This window comes from Acromyrmex echinatior, chromosome 11, assembly GCF_024713525.1.
Source record: "Acromyrmex echinatior isolate Ae372 chromosome 11, ASM2471352v2, whole genome shotgun sequence".
In the NCBI taxonomy this organism is placed as follows: Eukaryota; Metazoa; Arthropoda; class Insecta; order Hymenoptera; family Formicidae; genus Acromyrmex; species Acromyrmex echinatior.
In genome coordinates this window covers 11,007,228-11,025,869 of record NC_141862.1, presented here as the reverse complement: position 1 = coordinate 11,025,869, position 18,642 = coordinate 11,007,228, and the positions used below count along the sequence as shown (strand labels likewise).

At 30.5% G+C, this 18,642-nt stretch overlaps 1 protein-coding gene across 2 annotated transcripts; it reads left to right on the top strand.

Annotated features, from left to right (window-relative positions):
• Window positions 1-7,693: 7,693 nt before the first annotated feature.
• Gasp (Chitin binding Peritrophin-A domain-containing protein Gasp) lies at window positions 7,694-18,219 on the top strand. 2 transcript variants are annotated; one of them, XM_011053189.2, is made up of 4 exons: window positions 7,694-7,886; window positions 10,853-11,254; window positions 12,403-12,616; window positions 17,920-18,219. In XM_011053189.2, the coding sequence occupies exons 1-4, from the start codon at window positions 7,847-7,849 to the stop codon at window positions 17,978-17,980; spliced, it is 717 nt and encodes a 238-aa protein (XP_011051491.1). In that variant the 5' UTR covers window positions 7,694-7,846; the 3' UTR covers window positions 17,981-18,219. The 2 variants fall into 2 exon arrangements, with proteins under 2 accessions (XP_011051491.1, XP_011051490.2); XM_011053188.2 differs by lacking the exon at window positions 17,920-18,219 and adding an exon at window positions 14,613-16,838 and having other exon boundaries at window positions 7,696-7,886.
• The last annotated feature ends 423 nt before the right edge of the window (window positions 18,220-18,642 follow it).

Sequence of the window (18,642 nt, the reverse complement as noted above, 5' to 3'; positions counted from 1 at the left end):
ACATATATTTGTTAAAGTTCACGTCTGCAAACGATAAAGTTCAACTGATCAAACCTATTGCTTTATACATTTCTTTAGAAATCTTTAGCTAAAATCTTTTACTAAAAAGCAAACTATAAAATTTCAGAAGAAAGTTGAGACTTTATTTCGATATAAATTTTACCAACCAAAATTAGTATAATACAATTTATCATATTATACTAATTTTGGTTGGTAAAATAATATATGGTTGATCAAATAATATATCATATTAATTTTCTAATTACAATTTAAATTACAATTAATTTATTAGAATATTGATTTAACTTTATTAGTAAAAATCAACTTTTCAATTTTTCCGCGTTATCTATTTCATAATATAATTCAATCTCTTCTACCGATAAATCTTCCGCCACTTTAAGATCATCCTAAAATATTTCGTTAGATCGTCTCTTGGACATGTCATCGTCCGCGAATCACGCGATCTTACGGAGATGGTACGCGCGGGTACAGGCGAGGATGCTGCGGAGGATCCGTCGAAAGTGAGGAGCTCCTCACTTTCACTCTCGTATGCGCGATAGATGTACCACGGCAGATGCCGACAGATAAAATCGCGAAGTCGGCAAAAGCCAACGGCGTACGATCGTCCATCCTCTCTTCCTCCGCAATAATGCTATTATGCAAGTCGTCAGAGAGATGTTACCTCAACGTATTGCCAGAAGCTGCCGACGCACCGAGCGCGAAATCGCGCCAATAGGAAAGATTGAATATTCGGAAATTAAATTTCACACCACATTACCAAAGAAAAAAGCCGCGAAATATACCGAGAAAAGGTCACATATCGTTTTATGAAAGTTACGATGATTTATTGTCCTGTTAATCCTTATTAATATATCTTTTCGCAAAAAGCAAGAAAGAAATATTGTATTTCACAAAATATAGTAGACGAAGTATACGATATAATTATGAAAGAAAAACATGTAATAAAATATAACATAAGAGTACAAAGTTACATACATTTGTGAAAAAAATATTTCATAAATTTTAGAAATAAAAATTGATAGTCGTAAAAAAGCTGTTTCGTAAATACGTTGAATAATTTATAATCGCAGGTAAACAACTTAATCAATTTCCGACTTAAGTTTCTCTTGATGGCATTTTTGCTTCAATTATATTAAATGTCCCATTCTACTATCGGAACTCGATTGCTACGAGAAAAATCTCGATCTTCGGCAACCAAATTCCTACGAGAAAGATAATTCGCAAGTCAGGAAGAAGTATGAAAGAGATATGACGATCGGAAAGGGGAATCCTATGGAAGGACGACGGGTCTTGCTCAAAAAAGGAGAGAAGCCGGATGGAGCCGAATATTAATCACCACGTATTATCCTTGACATGTTGAACACGTAATGCCGATCAGTATACCGCAATAATGCATCGAATATGATGCAATTTACCGTTATCCGACGGAGGGTTCACCTTTTTCGTTGTCTCGAAACATTTCCTTTCCGTCGACGTCTATAAATGTGCTTCGCATTTCATTCAAAACGTAGGCATCGCGCAGTATTTCTTTCATCACTTCAAGAAACGCACGTTTTATATTCTTCAGAATTTTTTCTTAAGAAATATTGAAGTAAAAAATTAAAGCAATAGAAAAATTAAAAAGTCTAATGGAGTCTAAGGGAATCAAGTAACCTTCCATAAATCTTCCTTTTAATCAGCGCTTTGAAGACTCAGGTGAGAATTTTCAATTTCAAATCATTCTGCTTTAAATTCGAATACATACAAATGAAAAAAAAAAGTTTCGGGTCATTGTAAAATCATAATGTCGAGTGATTTTTTAGAACCCTTTCCCCTATGTTTAAAAACATAGAAACAATTAAACTAGGGCTGTGAATTCCAAAAGTACTGCCAGCATTGAAAATTCTACAGTTTACGTTATATGCACTATAGATTTTCAGTACTGATAATCAATTTTAGAACACAACCTAGGAATGCAGTGTAAAAAAATATTGGAAAAGAATTAATACAGAAAAATTTATAATAATAATTATTGCCAATCGATGCCATAGCAGAAAGTGTGGAAAAAGTTCAAGTTAACGAAATGCGTTCAACATGAAAATGTCTTCGGCTGAAGCAAAGCAACTGATCGTTAACTTGGAATATAATACTATCTACAATCCATACAGGACGTGAAAGTTATCACCGGCGCTGCGAAAACTCGCTCGGACGACTGGAAATCAAATCGCTTTTACCGGAAGTACCTGTGATGATAACGCGTTTGAGAAATTCATGAAGTGCACATATGGTAAATGCGCCACATATTATCGACACTTTTAGTTTTAACTGGCGATCAAATCAAATTTTTCGAACGATAAGAAGATGGAATGATATTAAACAATGATAAATCCGATTGAACTTCGATAATAAATTGAAATTCAAAAATTTACTAGTGTGTATTTATAGTCATTATGTTATTATTTAATATATTTATTACAATATATTAAAAAATAATAGTATCAATATAAAATATTTTTTCATATATCATGAAATTTATTTCATTATCAAATATTATTTCATTATTATCATTAATATTTTTATTTCAATCTCTCTCACCGTATTTTATCACAAGACACAAATTAAGTTGAAATAGTCACTTTGACAAGAGAAACACGCAAAAGCCGTGTGTACAGTCTGTTACTTAGATTCAATAGACAATAACTATATTCATTGTGGGCACGCTTATAAATCTCATTACCTCACTCGGTGGCAATGCGATTTTATTCGAGAAACTGGATTAAACGGAGCGAGAAAGTTCCGTTGGTCGTCGTCGTCATCGTCATCGTCGTCGAAAGTGTCCTGCATTAACATGCATGTCTGCCTTGGATCGAAATCGTCCTTGGTCTCAACACGAAACATCGATTCTCGTTCTAAAGGAATCTCAAGAGAGTACTTCCATTGACCGTCAATTTAGAATGACATAATATTCGATAAAGAACATGAAAAACAATGTTCACGTAATAAAATAGAATTTTTAATTAAATAAGCAGATTCTTCACAGTCGAAAAACATTAAAACAATCAACTGAACCAATCACTGTAAGTCATATAATGTAAAACAAATCAAACATGTTATTTTCCTCAATTTATGTGTTATTTCTTAAGTTCTTAGTTTTGTTATTTTTTAAGTTCTTAGTGTGTCTTTAATTTTGACTCTGCTGTTTGTCAGTAACAAGAATAATATATGATCAATTATGAAATCAACTCGTCGCCATCTTATAAATATTTTTCATATGAATATTATTAAAGTATTGAAAAAGTATAAAGATGATGATACAATATATGTAATAGAAAAATGTTCAGTTTGATTAACTATATCACGAGAATTGAAAAGACAAATTTCATCTGCTTCATTATACACATTCATAACATGTAATCGTTCCAATGTTCGTATCGAGTTATTAGGAAAAAACTGGAAAAACTACCAAAGAATCACATTGAAAGACCATACTTGTTGAATCGCCTCGTCGCCTGCCTTGAGATGGGCAACGTGTGGCAAGAAGAGAATTGTTTACACAAGTTGCAGACCGCTGGACTGCATATAACAATATGTATCACTATGATACAGAACGTAAGTAAAGTTCAAGCACATTAAATGTTCATACAAAACTTTTTTAAATATATAAAAAAAATTTAAACATGTTCTTATATTATATCCTTACATATTACAGATATAAGAAGTAATATTTTTAAGTGACATACTAATATATCTCGAGAATATGAGACGTAGGATTAAAAAAAGTTGCAAACAAAAGTTATGTGACATCGAGAAGGACATAAGATGGTCCCATTGATTTAATCCTTGGATGGAGTTGTCAAGGTAAGGGCAAGGTGATTTTATTTTTTTATTAATAAAATTATTTATTAATATTTTTTATTTATTCGATAAATAGATTTATATCTCAATAATCGTCATTATCACAATTACCCCTTAGACCGTCATATATTATTCAACAATATGAGATAATTGTGAAGCAGAAGAAAATTTGTTTTTATACATAAAATGTTTTTATATAAAAAATAATTTCGATTACTTATATTTTCCTATTAATAATAGAAGCTTTAAAATAATTATTCGTAACAAAAATATAAATAATAAAAATTAAGAAAATGGCACGTTGTTAAATTCCAACTTTGCATTTTTCCATCACAATTATCCTTTAATCTGATTCTAAATATCACAAAATTATGATAATTTTTTCGCTTCATATTATTCTATTTATTTCGTTTTTAGCTCCTTTGTATCTCAGCTAATTAATGTTGCATAGTAGCAAACAAAAATTATTATTATTAGTTTTATTTTCTACATTTCAACTTTTTTTTAATTCCTTCCTTCCGATCTCTTAAGACTTTCCTATATGACGAAATAACTCGTCCACTATCGCGAGAAATGGCGAAATGCGTTGCAAAACCCGTGCAACTTTCTTACGTGACGAATCGTAACAGCCATTGGAAATGTAAACGGATGGTATGAGTGAGTCGATACGGCGTGATCTGATTGATCGATATGCGACCTTTCGCAATATTGTAAAAACTTCGCAATATTGTAAAACTAGTTCTCATAATGTTTAAGTTGAAAAAACTCCGATGAAGAAAACCTGATTTTATATAAACTCTGAAAACATCAATCTTAAAAAATATATCATATATATAAATAATGAATACACCATCTGAAATTTCGTTAGCAATTATATCTCCAATCACGAAATCTTACATGAATTATTCTATCGAGAAGATTGTAATCAGTAAACATAGAAAACATAATCCGTTAGTTTCTAAATGACGTAAGTACATTTTTATATCTTCCAGGAAATAAAAACTCTAAATGAGGTCTTATTGAAAATTTCTTGTATTGAAAAGTAAAGTATAATGTCCAGAAATGAAAATATAGAAAACCTCTAAAAATATTAAAAATATTAATCATCGTAATATTTTATAAAAATGATGAAAAAAGTAATTGTGAATAAATTAAAAAATATTTAAATAAAAAATGTACTGCAATGAAAAATATAGGAATTATTTAGGAAAAAAAAAGGAAAGTTCTAGTGGTTCTAAAATGGATCAATTTTAGAAACCAATTTATTGTGATTAAGATACATTAAAGCGATTTTTGAATCTGTATAAAAAACCTCATCAAGAAAATAATGATACGAAGAAAAACAGGTCAAATTCTATTTAATAACGCGCTATTTTCGTGACATTTTGCAATTTTTGTGTTGCCGTATCATTTAATTTGTTTTTCTTGGAAACTATATTTGTGAATTTATTAAATTCGCATAAATGAATCGTAAATTAAATTTGTAGTGTTTTTTTTCTATGAAATATATAGGCAATTCTTATGCAGCATAACTACAGCATTTTTAATTAAGATTAATCATTCTCGATGTTCGGAGTTTTAACATTCAGTTTCTTTTCATTTCTTTGAAAGGGCAATCTTTTAATGTTTATTAATATTCACGACAACTTAAAAATAGAACATGTGATATTTCATCATAATTTGCAAAGAAAAAAATATCGTATTAATATATTACAAGATGCATGCATAGAAACTGAATTTTAATTTTAAGACAATATTTTAAGACTATGAGAAGTATAAAAGATAAAAAAAAATTTAAGAAGGATAATATTTATTTAAGAAAGGAAAACTAGATTTAACCAAGAAGGTAGAATTAAGCAAAAAGGAGAGTTGAATGTGGATGAATTTCTACTTTCGTGCACGCAATGTTAATGTAAATTCCAAACTTTTACTCCTGTCTTGGCGGGAATGATTATATACCAATTGTGACGAAAACATCTAAACATGTACACTTTACTTTCAATCAAAGAGATTTATTTGTATATATAAATATATATATATATATCATGTATTGGGTCATCTAAAAAGTATCCGCGGTTTTTTGTCACTAGATGTGTGTTGATGATCATATATTTAGTGACAAAGTACCGCGGATACTTTTTAGATGACCCAATATATTTATTGTTTAATCATTCAGCACACAAAAATTTCAGGATATCTAACATAGCGTTTCAGAGAGAAAAAAATAATAAATAATTTTGTTAAATAATGATATAATTCATTTATCTTTTTATAAAATTAATACACTTTTAACAATATTAGCTCTAATCAAGAATTCTTTCAAAAAAATGCTTCGCCTAGTATCTATAAGTAATTTATATATCAATACAGTAGTATATAAATTCAGTGTCTGAAAAGCATTAAGGCAGTATAATCAAACGACTGTCTGTGCACCTTATAACAGACTTATACATCGCGCCTCGAACGAGATCCTGAAGAGGGTGGTGCTTGGTGGAATGACTCACGCGACTGGGAACACGACGTATGACCTTCGTCTCTACCCCGTTATTTTGTATCGCGCCGCAGACTGCCGTGACCTTACGATTATCATTGTAGCCACGTATGTATAATTATTATTATAGCCACGCCGACCACGTGGTATTCTGCAAATCGCACGACCATGGTCAGTCGGCAACTGCGTACGAATACGAAAGCATTTCGACGAATTTATCAATATGCAAACGTGTCCCCCACTATTTTCACAGATAATTAACACATATTACGTATAAAAATAAAATTCTTTGCTACTTCGTTCCTGTAAATAACGACCTCATAAATTAGTGTACGAAAAGGTTTTTCAAAGATTCTCTGGAATATTAATATAAATGTGATATATCTCGAGATAAATCTCTGTAATCTTTCTCTCAGGAAATAAAGATTCGGACTAAAACGATATTTTATGACCGCAAAACAAACAAAAAGTTTTCGACTTTACCTTCCTTTCATTCAAAAAGAACAACCGTGGTCGATCTCTTTTTTTTTCGCACAGAAAAAAATCTCGAGAAGAATAAAGTTTATTAAAAATCGTGAAATGTTATTTTTATATATATTCGATATAATCGATGCAAAAATCAACTAGGCACTTAAACTTAAATGGTCCCACAGTTGGCGGCAGATAATGCGGATAGGAAAAAAATACGCCTATAGACGTTAAGAACTGAAAGTTATTTCAACGATTTGAGGATTCATCAGCGAAAGGACAGATGTCGAGAAACTTCGAACGACATTTCCAGGAGAAAGGAAAGGAGAATTTATTTCAATAATAGATTCGATAACTAGGATGTCAAATAAAAGAAACTGTGAATCTTTGAAATTTCAGTTTAAATTAAAAATAAGTTCTTATTCAATTTTAAATTGTTTCATATTGTATATAAAATATGTTTTTACCGGATTTAAAAAATCTTTCCTTGGTGATTATCATTATTATTTTTTTTTATATGGCAATTTCATTCATTCAAGAATTTGAACAAGATAGTTAAGGTTGACCAGAATGGAAATATATTGAATACTCATTGTAATATTTTGTTTTACAAATCTGCCTTATGATACAGAAAAAGAGGAAGAGAGTGAGAAATAGGGAGATGAAAAAGAGGGATATCATTATAGAGGAAAGAAAGACAGAAAGTTTCAAAGTGAGAGACGAGAAAAAGAGAGAGGAAAGAGAGAGAGGAGGGAGGGAGAGAGACAGAGAAATATGAGAAAAGTAGAGAGGTGCACCTCTTCTCGAAGTGTCCGAAGGAGGAGGTGGTAGCAATAAAAAGAAGGGGGAGAGGAACCTATGACACGTGACCAATGACTTATATAAAGGTGGTGAACGACAGAGCCCAAACACAGAGTTCTATCTCTCGACGCAGCGGAGGCGGTGTCCTTAAAAGTGCCTGTAATTTTTTTTGAATTTTTTTTGTTAATTTTTCGTTTGCCTCCGCGTCACAGTCAACTTTTTCGTTGAACCATGAGGACGTACTTCGTGATAGCCGCCATACTGATCGCCGGTACGTAAATACAGACCAATCACCATCAGGGGGATTAAGTTAAGGGTGGTGAAGTTAAGATGGGCCGATTAAATACGGAAGATCGCGAGTGAGACGCGATACTCATCGAATAATAAGAAAGTGGAGACTGCATCGTTAGTGTGTGAAATATATGCGTGTGATAGAGTAGAGCAGTGCGTCCTACGTGCGTCGAGAGCAGGATAATCGAGATCGAATTCTGCGCTGCATCAAAGGACTCGCAGAAATAATCTTTGGAAACTCTGCCGAAAACGCGATCGTTCGATTCATGTTCGGGCGATTGCATGTGCAAGTTTTCGATTTATGAATGATATTTCTTTCTCTCTATTTCCATCTCCCTCCCTTTCTTTTAGTCTCTTTAACGTAATTAACTTAAATCATTACTCATTAATTATTAATTTATTATTATTTTATCCCTATAATTAAATTTATCATTTAAATCAATGATGATATCAATACATACTTTAAAAAAACAAACAAAAAGACTTATATAGTCTTAAAAGATTGAAAGATATAAAAGTTGTATGTGAATGCCACCCCTTTAAAGCTAAAATAATATATCTTCAAGTGTGTCAAAATTAAAATTTTCTAGTCATAAAAATGTTTTTTTATTCTAATTCATTATAATTATATTAAATAGATAATAAAACTACATTTTGCTTACATATTTCTTATATATTTTTGCTTTCTTAAAAATACAAAAAAAAACACAAGAAATAAAACGCAATTATATGTAGATATTTAATAATTTAATAATTTAATCAAGTTGCAATCATGATTGCATGCTTGTTAATTATAGTTCTTTACAAAACCTAATAAAGATATATTTTCTAAAATAACTGTATCAATATCTATCACAATATATGTAAAAAATGTCGATGTATCAATATCTCTCAAAATATTTTAAACAAATTATTTAGAAAGAGAATTCTCTTTATATGAATTAAATAATATTATAATTTTTTTGAAAAAAATATGTATTCCACATTAAACTTGAAAACACGTTTTTACACTGTATTGAAAAGTTTCTCCAGATTAATTAAGCAGTTAATTAATGATTAAAAATTGCCCCCGGTCTAAAAAATTTTCCACGCTTTCTTGCTATCGCGGTATAACCTTGGCCTAGATCTTGACCCTCCTTTTTATTCCTTTCTTGCTAAAAGAAAATTCAAGGATATGATTAATCACGGCAAAAATTATTTATAAAACTTCTCTGATAATATAAATTAATATCAATTTTTCAATATCAATTTTCCATAAGTATAATCAAATGTGTTAAGAAACTGAATTTTTAACGCAAAAAACATTTTTTTTCAATTCCAATATTTAATTAGAAAGCGACTATATATAAATTCCACAGATCTATACGTAAAAAAATACAATTTTTATACGTAAAGGTTAATTAAGTCGGACAATTATTAAGAGGAAAATTATACGTAATCCTTCAGTGAAAACGTGATATTATGAAAATGATACTTGTATTAAATACTTGTATTAAAATCTTATGTTAGAAATGTTCTTTCATAAAACTGAAATTTTCTCTCATTACATTTCTTGTAAATGTATATGATGAAATATTTAATAACTGAAGTATGTAATTGATTATTATGTATCGTATATTAAATTCTCACGTAAAACATTTATAATGAAACTATCTTAGCTAATATCACAAAGAGAGAGAGAGAGAGAGAGAAAACATATGGTAGAAACGAAAAATGAACTGAAAAGAAATTAAGAAATAATTTTTTTTAAATTTTCTCAGAAAATTTATATTTTTTTATACACACATTTTTGAACATTTTTTTTATTTATATTGAATTTCTTGGCTTTATTTTTATAGAATCAACTCGGTGTCATCTTCAATGTTATGGAACATATTATCAATCCTCGTCTAATTGAAGAATTTCGATTTTTAACATGTAAATCGGTATTTTATGTAACTATTATATATTTTAAACAATTATATAACGACCTAATACCGCATATTTTATAAAACGAATCGAATAAAACTGGGATGGGGCGAGGGAGGGGCCTTATTTGCGGTCCCCTAGCTGACGAATATTTCGAAGTCGCTTTCGGTGGCGAAACCGGTCCCTTGGAAAACGAAAGTGAACACAACTTCACGCAGACTCATTCGTATACAGACTCGCACTGAGACTTGCAATGCGAACCGGGTGAACGGGATGCTGGGAGGGCCCAGTCACGAGCGGCTGCGGCCGGGGCCTGGCCGCGGGCCCAAAGTGAAAGCGTCCGGCGAAAGTTACCGTCCCGCACAGTCCCTTACATAAGACATTTTAACTTATTCAGGCGTCTTATGCCGCGTGCGCGCGAAAAGAAACAGGCGTAATTGAACACAATTAATATGGACACCGCGGTATATACGCGGTATTTTTCAAAGACAGCTTTATCTATCAACCCCCGATTTTATTCTTCCGTAATGTCGATGTTTCCTGCTACTGAACCATTATTTTTGCGCAATTGCTGTTAAAAGAAGGAATGTAAAAAGGAAATCGGAATGAAGGCTCTCTCATGACCGGTATTTAATTTTAGCCTGCGATTTTCTGCGGAGAAACGGTGTTATCGAGCTAAAGGCGGAGTCACTTTTAATCGCGAAGAAACTGGACAAAACGTGGATACGAAAATAGAAAGATGTTTTCCTAGATAGAAATACAAGAAAATAATCTTTTATGTATTTTATTCGTGAATTTAAAGAAAAACTATACTATGTATTTTTGGTACATTTCCTTTTTCATTGTAGACACTACAATCGAAAATAAGCATATTTATTCTAAGAGAGAATTATTATTGTATCTTAATTTTTAAGAGAAATACGATTAATGATATAAACTATGATTTGTTTTTAGAGAGTATTAATTAATCAAAATTTAATACAAAGAACCTCGAAAATACACCGAACTCGACATGCAATTTTTGCTTGATCATTTCAGGAACGAACGGTCAGGAGTCCTTCAAATGTCCGGATGACTTTGGGTTCTATCCTCATCACATATCGTGCGACAAGTATTGGAAATGCGACAACAACGTGGCGGAACTGAAGACGTGCGGCAACGGTCTGGCATTTGACGCCAGCGACAACAAGTTCCTCACCGAGAACTGCGATTATCTGCACAATGTAGATTGCGGCGAGCGCACGCAGCTCGAACCGCCTGTCGGCACACCGCACTGTGCCCGCCTCTACGGCATCTTCCCTGATGAGAAGAAGTGTGATGTCTTCTGGAACTGTTGGAATGGCGAGGCCTCCCGTTATCAGTGCAGTCCTGGACTGGCCTATGACCGTGAAGCCAGGGTGTGCATGTGGGCTGATCAAGTGCCCGAATGTAGAAACGAAGGTATCGATTTCACTGATCACAAATCTACCTTAATCATAAAGTGACAGTATTCCGTATTACCAAGACTGTATTACATTATAGATTTAAAAAATATTCCGAATTGCCTGCACAGATTGTAAAATCCTTTTACAATTAAAATCTGCATAAAGAGATACCGGGCAATGTAACGAAAAAATTGAAAAAAGTCAAAAAATTACGTTTAGTATCATTGCAATTTTTTAACTTTTTTTCGATTTTCTCGTTAAATCAATTACCTCTTTTTTGTGCATATTTTAATTTTATAAAAGGATTTTATAATTTGTACAGTAATTTGTACAGGAATATTTTTTACTTGTAATATCAATAATTCTGTTACTTTACGATCCTGCTAAGCTCAAATGCAAATTACATGATCAAATCGTCCAATAAATTCCTTAATCCGAGGATAATTAATGTTAGGACAATTCAGATGGAGAAGTCGAACGAGAATAATATTTCAAGCATGTCTAAATCATTAAAGATAATCATTCTTTTATCATATAACATCAGCTATATTGAGTTCATCCCTATAAATTCTCATTCCTAGTTTCTTTTATCATGGAAGATCCTTAATATTTATTGTTGTAATTTTTTTAACATAATCGATATTTTAATTTTTACTCTAACATTGATATCAAATTGAATATTATAACGCAAACTTGAATGGATTTCTGATCCAGTCACGCAAGAATTTGTCACAGGCGATTTGACGCAAATAATAGGACATAAAACGTGCAGTCAATCTCACCTCTCTACTTCGAAACATATAACTGTCACAAATTCTTCTATTCCCTTTCTATTCGCCTAGTTCATTTTACAATTTTTCCCCCTAGCTACTCTATCTTTCTCTTTTACCTATAAAAACAAAATAAAAATTATAATTTTTTTCTATTACATTATATATATATATATATATATATTTATACAACTTTTTATCAATTAAATTGTTATATTAAAATTTTAAAACATCTTTTCATCTCTTATATTTTATCCTCTTGCATGTAAGATATGAGATGTCTCGTATTCTGCTTTCGTTTGCCAACTCAAGACTGATCAGTATCGCAATTACGAAGAAATACGATGCCTTTCTCTGTCGCTCGTATTATATACCTATTTATTGCATTATTCAGAGGTCGCCGGAGGTTTCACGTGTCCGGCTGCGGGAGAAGTGAGCGGCGCATCCGGCAGCTTCAGCAGACACGCCCATCCGGAGGATTGCAGAAAGTACTACATATGCCTTGAGGGCATTGCCAGGGAATATGGTTGCCCGATTGGCACAGTTTTCAAGATCGGCGATGCCGACGGCAGCGGCGCTTGTGAGGACCCCGAAGATGTTCCCGGATGGTGAGTATTGTTAATTATTTACTTAATTTATACACATAATACAATTGTCCTGAAATTGCCATATCTCCAATTGTGCAGGAATGAATAAACTGCGAAATTGTATTACAAATTTTTGAAAAAATAGAAAAAAGTAAATTTTTAAGATATCAAATAGAATATCAAAGATAGAATTGTAGAAGAATGTTAGAACAATAATGCTTATTCCATTTTTAAACGAGCTTTTTCTTTCTATAAATTATTTAATTCATTCCAACACAAGCATAATCGATTTTCAAAATGATTATTATATGGTATCATTTGAATTCTAATCTAAGATTATGCAATTAAATGCAATAGAAATGAATGAATATATCTGTAAGAATATCCTTTACTTTCAATTTCGCGCCGTAATGAATGTTAGTAAACGACAATTAGAAGAATCAGAGAATTCAAAGTCTCACCCCTTTAAAAATTACGATCACTGTAAGAATTATAAGAGCAAAGCTCAATGTAAAAAAAAGTAATCGCAAATTAATCGACATCAAAATTTTCAAAAAAAAAGACAGAAAGAACGATTTCGTTAAAATTTTAAAATTAAAAAATTTAGTTAGATCCATCTGAAAATAATTTTGTTGGATTATCAAATAATAATAATGTATATCTCAAATGATGAACAATGCTGCATAAAGTTTTGACATTCTAGCAAACTTGAGTGTTCTACATAATTATTTTAATGATTCAATAAAATTATTCTGAGATAGTATCTAACTAAATTTTTAGATACTTCAGATACATTTCTTTCTGTAAATGTATGTAAATGTATGTAAAATTCAAAAAAAGAATTTTCTTGAATACAATAAAAAATTTTTTTAATTTCCTTTTTAACTTATTTAAATTTTTCTCTTATAATATTTTCATTTATAAGTTTTTAATCGATCAACTTTTTGTACTTCTAAATCATCTTGTGAAAAATTTTTTGCCATATTGTTTTTATGTCAAAACAAAGACTGAGTTAAATGACTATGAAATTAATAGAGCAATCTGCGGAGAAATGTATGCTACAAAAGTGCGAAAATGACGTTAACGATACATTGTGCAACAAATAATTGTGGGCGTGTTATAAAAATGTTCAAATTCGATTATCTCAGTAATTACAGCCATCTGATGAAAACATCGAGCTATCTTGAAGTCGTGTTTAAGGACTTTCGAGAAGAAATTGCATTCGCGGATAATGTGTAATTAAGATATTCGCGTTACAGCATACTTTCGCGATAGTTAATGACGTTTTACGTAACTACTGTAAAAAATAATAACGGAAATTTGATGCAACAAATCGTGCATTTAAAAATTGTAAAGTCGCATCATGAAGTAATTTCTATCTGTGAAAGTTTATCTTCTTCTCTCGAATATTAAGTGCTTAATCATAAATTAGCAAATAATTGTCCATTAATTAATACTAATATTAATAATTATATTTCTCAATGATCTTCTAACATGTGGCTAACGTATATATTAACTATCTCAGTGTTCTAATATCGTATTATAATATTAGCAGCCCTCATTCGTAGATTGTCCAGAAAAAAATATATGGAAATTGTTTCTTTCTATAAATATAAGTAAAAAGAATTTGTTACGTATATTTATTTAAAGAATTTATATTAAATCAAAATTAGAATAAATATTAATATGACTCTAATCTGGCAATCTATGCGATAAATCGAAGTGCTAGACATTTAATCATGAAAATTTGCACATGTGTACATACACCTAAACAAAACGACAAGAAAAGATTTTTCTTGCTACATTCTATAATATTTTAAAAAAGAAAGAAACGACGATAATTCTGAGACATTTATCATAGCTTGCAAATTTTCATGACTTGCAAAAGTGACTACCCTATGTGTATACGCATGTGCATCTCGTCCGCAAAATAACGGCAAGCGCACGCAATAACAGTACGCAGTAGTGCGCACCGAGCATGTCCTGACCCCGGGTTTTTCTCGGTTTTGCTCCACAGTGAGGATTACTACGGTGACCTGGATCTGAAGAGCATCCGGAAGAGCGAGCTGCTTGCCGGCATCCAGAGTGAGCCCAGAAAGCCGAACCAGGCGGCCCTCAAACCTAGGCCCACAACAGTAGGAGGGCCCACGAGGCCCTCACCCATCCAGGAATAAATCCTAATTTACCTCGCTCTTTCTCCTTCCATCTCTTCACTTTTTCACACCCTCTTTTCCTTTCTATTTCTTTCTGTTTCTTTTTTTCTTACTTCTCCTTTTCTCTTCATATTCTCTCTCTCTCTCTCTCTCTCTCTCTCTCTCCCCCCCCCTCTCTCTCTCGCTGTTGCTACCATTTAATTTTATCAAATTTTATTGTTTAACGCAAGTTATTGGTGCGAAATCTAGATCATAAATTAAAATAGCATTCTTTTTTACAATGAATAGTGACCTTTTATTATAATATGATTCTGAGAGGATATTTATATGCTTAAAAATTCAGAAAAAGAATTATGTTCCATCATTTAATAAAATATAAAATATTAAACATATCCTAAATAAAAAATTTAATTTTTTTTTAAGTTTATAATTTTGTTTTAATCCTCTATGATTCAATAATAAAAATATTGATAAACTTATTGAAACTTTTTATATCTTCTGTATCTTTTATATAATGCTACCTCTTTGATTTATTTAAATTTATATTTTATGCAATAAATTATATCAAAGTCAATTTCTTCCTTCCTGTTTCTCTTTTTATATCTGGTCCTCTTTCTCTATTTTTGTTACTGTTTCATATTCTCCTTTTATTTCTTCTATATTTTTCACTTCTTTTTTTTCTCCGTCTTTTATTACGCATAAACATACATTCGTATACACATACATAATTGAAAAAATGCAGTCCTGATTATATAAAGATTTTTCCGGAGAAGAAGTAAACAGCGGCCCACAAGGATCGATCTCGAAGCGAAATCTCAAAGCAAATCCCCCGAGATTCTAAGAGGACAAGAAATGCGCGATCGAGCTGTTATAAATATTCTTGTGAAATTCTCTCTCGTCGCCCTAATTACGCGTCATCATATAATTGTCTTACAATTTCTTTTTTTATAATTATAGAAGGGAACACATACACACGATTAATTAATGTGACGAATAATTGTAAATTTCGAGAATTCATTTAAAATTCTTTGTTCACTTGTATGTTACATTTTGCAATATAATAATACGAGTGATCGCTATTAAAAATCTAATAATGTAATTTTACCTATCAAAACAATTTCTGAAAAACTAACAAAATGTCTCAAAATTAATATAATTATTCTGCTATAATTTTCTAATATGCACAAAATTAATTATAGTTTATAATATTTAAGAATTCCCGTTAAGTTTAACAAGACTAAATTTAAATTTTTCATTACTGCTGATACAATGTTTAATTGGAAATAATTAACATTGATACAGCATAAAATTTCTCGGAAAATTTCCTGACAAATGCTCAAAAAATTGATCTTCCACAAAATTTATGTAAATTGTGACGCCTCATCGGCGATTTCTTTTGATCAATTTCTCTTTTATATATAATAAATAAAAAATTAATCCTCTCGATTGTTTCTAATCTATCCACACACTGTGAATTATTCCTAATCTATCTTTCTTCTGTCTTTTTTTTCCTTTTTTTTCATTAAAGTGAGAATAGGAATTGAAAACTTGTAATTTCGCATGCAAACACAACAATTGAGGATCATTTTTACAAAATTGTAAATTTTCTAAAAATATATAAATATTATATTTTGATTATTTTTACGATCATCTTGTCATTGTACCGATTTATTTTAATTAATGTACATAGTATTAATTTTTATATAATATATATAATTATAAAGATGATCGATAAAATGTATTTCCTGAAAATTATTATTGCAGCAGAACATGCATGCATTTTATAAAAATTGTTCTCGATAGAAATAAGACAATTAAAAAAACTAAATTAAACCAAATTACACAGATTTTAATTCCTGAATAAGACACACGATAATAAAGAAAAGTGGAAAAAACATCAATTACGTCGTATATGACATCGAAATCTATCAGATTCGCGTAGTTAACAATCCACGATATGATCCATATGTGATCTATACCAATTTAGAAATCTTTTCAACTCTAATAATTATTACTAAGTAAATAAAATCGGCCGGTTTGTCGTGTATCTTTAAGTAAGACGAAAACTTCATTAAATAAAAAAGAGAAAATTCTTGGAAGACTTGTATTTTCACTACATATTTGATATTAATGTTAAAATTTTATTTATAATATATAATTCCGTAATCTCTTTATATAATATTAAAACAATTTGATTCTAAGATCTAATTATATTAAAATTAGACGAAATTCTAAAAGCTATTTATTTAATGCTAATGCTTACATTATGTATCATATGTACCAGAAAAAAATTAGATGGAATAAATTAAATAACATTTAATATTAAAGTGAGATATTGTAGTGAGAATATAAACAATTTTTCTATCTATTTGTCCTATAAATCTCTATATTTCCTAATCCACTTTTTTTTCAATCATTGACACATTTCTTAGAAATATTAAATATATTAAAAATTACAAATGGAGAAATGTCAATCATTGACACATTTCTCCATTTGTAATTTTTAATATATTTAATGATTTCTTAGCACATTCTCTGTGTAGTCATTTATTGCATGAAACTATTACCTAATGATGTACATAATTTAATCGTAACGTATGTAATATATATGTATACATATATATCATATACATATATATATCACAGCCTGAGAATCTTAACTTAAGCTTAAAAATTGGCATGCGTCGAATCTGTATATATCGAATTAACTTTGATTATAACTGAAGCGTCGTTTGAAGGAAATGTACATTATATTTCATGAAAGAACCTTGTTTGTATCAGATGTATATAATGTCATCTAAATCTCATGTATATATTCTATTTCAACCTTGACAAATTACGAATTTTTTTTATCTGTTTTAATAAAAAAAAAATATAATTGTAAACATCAGGCGTATAAATTAAAATTTATACGCCTGATACTGCATGAAAATTAGGAATCAAACTAAAAAACGGCAATCAAATTAGCTAAAATTAATTAAAACTGTTATTTTTTTTCTTTCTTTTTGCTCAGACTCGATCAAATAAAAAATAACAAATTAATTAAATAGTTTCACGCGAAAGACTCACATAAAAAATTATTATTTAAATCGTACTTCAAAAACGGTAAATCTTAAGATAATCATACGTTAATGCATCAAGTCACATGGAATATTTTCATACATTTCTCAGCCAAGACTATTACGGTGACGTGGACTTGAAGGCCCTACGCAAGTTAGGCTACAGGAAATAGAAGCGTTTGCATGCAAGCGTTGCACTCACGACGAAAGCTGCAGCACATCCGTCGCGGGAAGTCGGCTGCAGAAAGTCAATCATTGACAGAAAGAAAGAAGCAATCGCAAGACAACACACACCATCCTCCTGCAAATTATTTGTTTCATAAAATTACGTTGTTGTCATCCGGATCACTATGTAAATAAGCTAAATCGATTGCAAGACGTGAAAAAGTATAGAAATAAATGAAAAAAAGAACATTTGTGTTTATAATTTTTTTGTTACCCTTGGATTCAGTATCTTTCAAAAAAATTTTGGAAAGCATGTACTTAATTAATATAATAATATCATAATAATTGCTTTCATAATAATTGCATTTACATAAAAACTCACATGATTTTCAATTATAACGTCATAACTTAAATAAACACACATTTTTGTTCATTCTGACAAATGAGATCCAACTGAGTTTTTATCTATAATCTCGAGAGTGTGCTTTACGGAATCTTATTACTTTTAACTCATATTAAAAGTGATTATAAATCTGTATTATTATGTGATAACTTTGTCATCAAAGTAAGGAAGTAGTGACATTATTATCCGAGTACAAAATACTTATATAATTTAACTCTCACCATGTATATGTTTTTTTAGTATCCATTAAGTGTATACGAAAGTCAT

What these genes read in the sequence shown, in the direction of transcription:
- Gasp (XM_011053188.2), top strand. Translation starts at nt 7,847, where the DNA reads ATGAGGACGTACTTCGTGATAGCCGCCATACTGATCGCCG. An exon ending in AGCCGCCATACTGATCGCCG is followed by an intron (nt 7,887 to 10,852) that starts GTACGTAAATAC and finishes TGATCATTTCAG; the next exon opens with GAACGAACGGTCAGGAGTCC. An exon ending in GCCCGAATGTAGAAACGAAG is followed by an intron (nt 11,255 to 12,402) that starts GTATCGATTTCA and finishes TGCATTATTCAG; the next exon opens with AGGTCGCCGGAGGTTTCACG.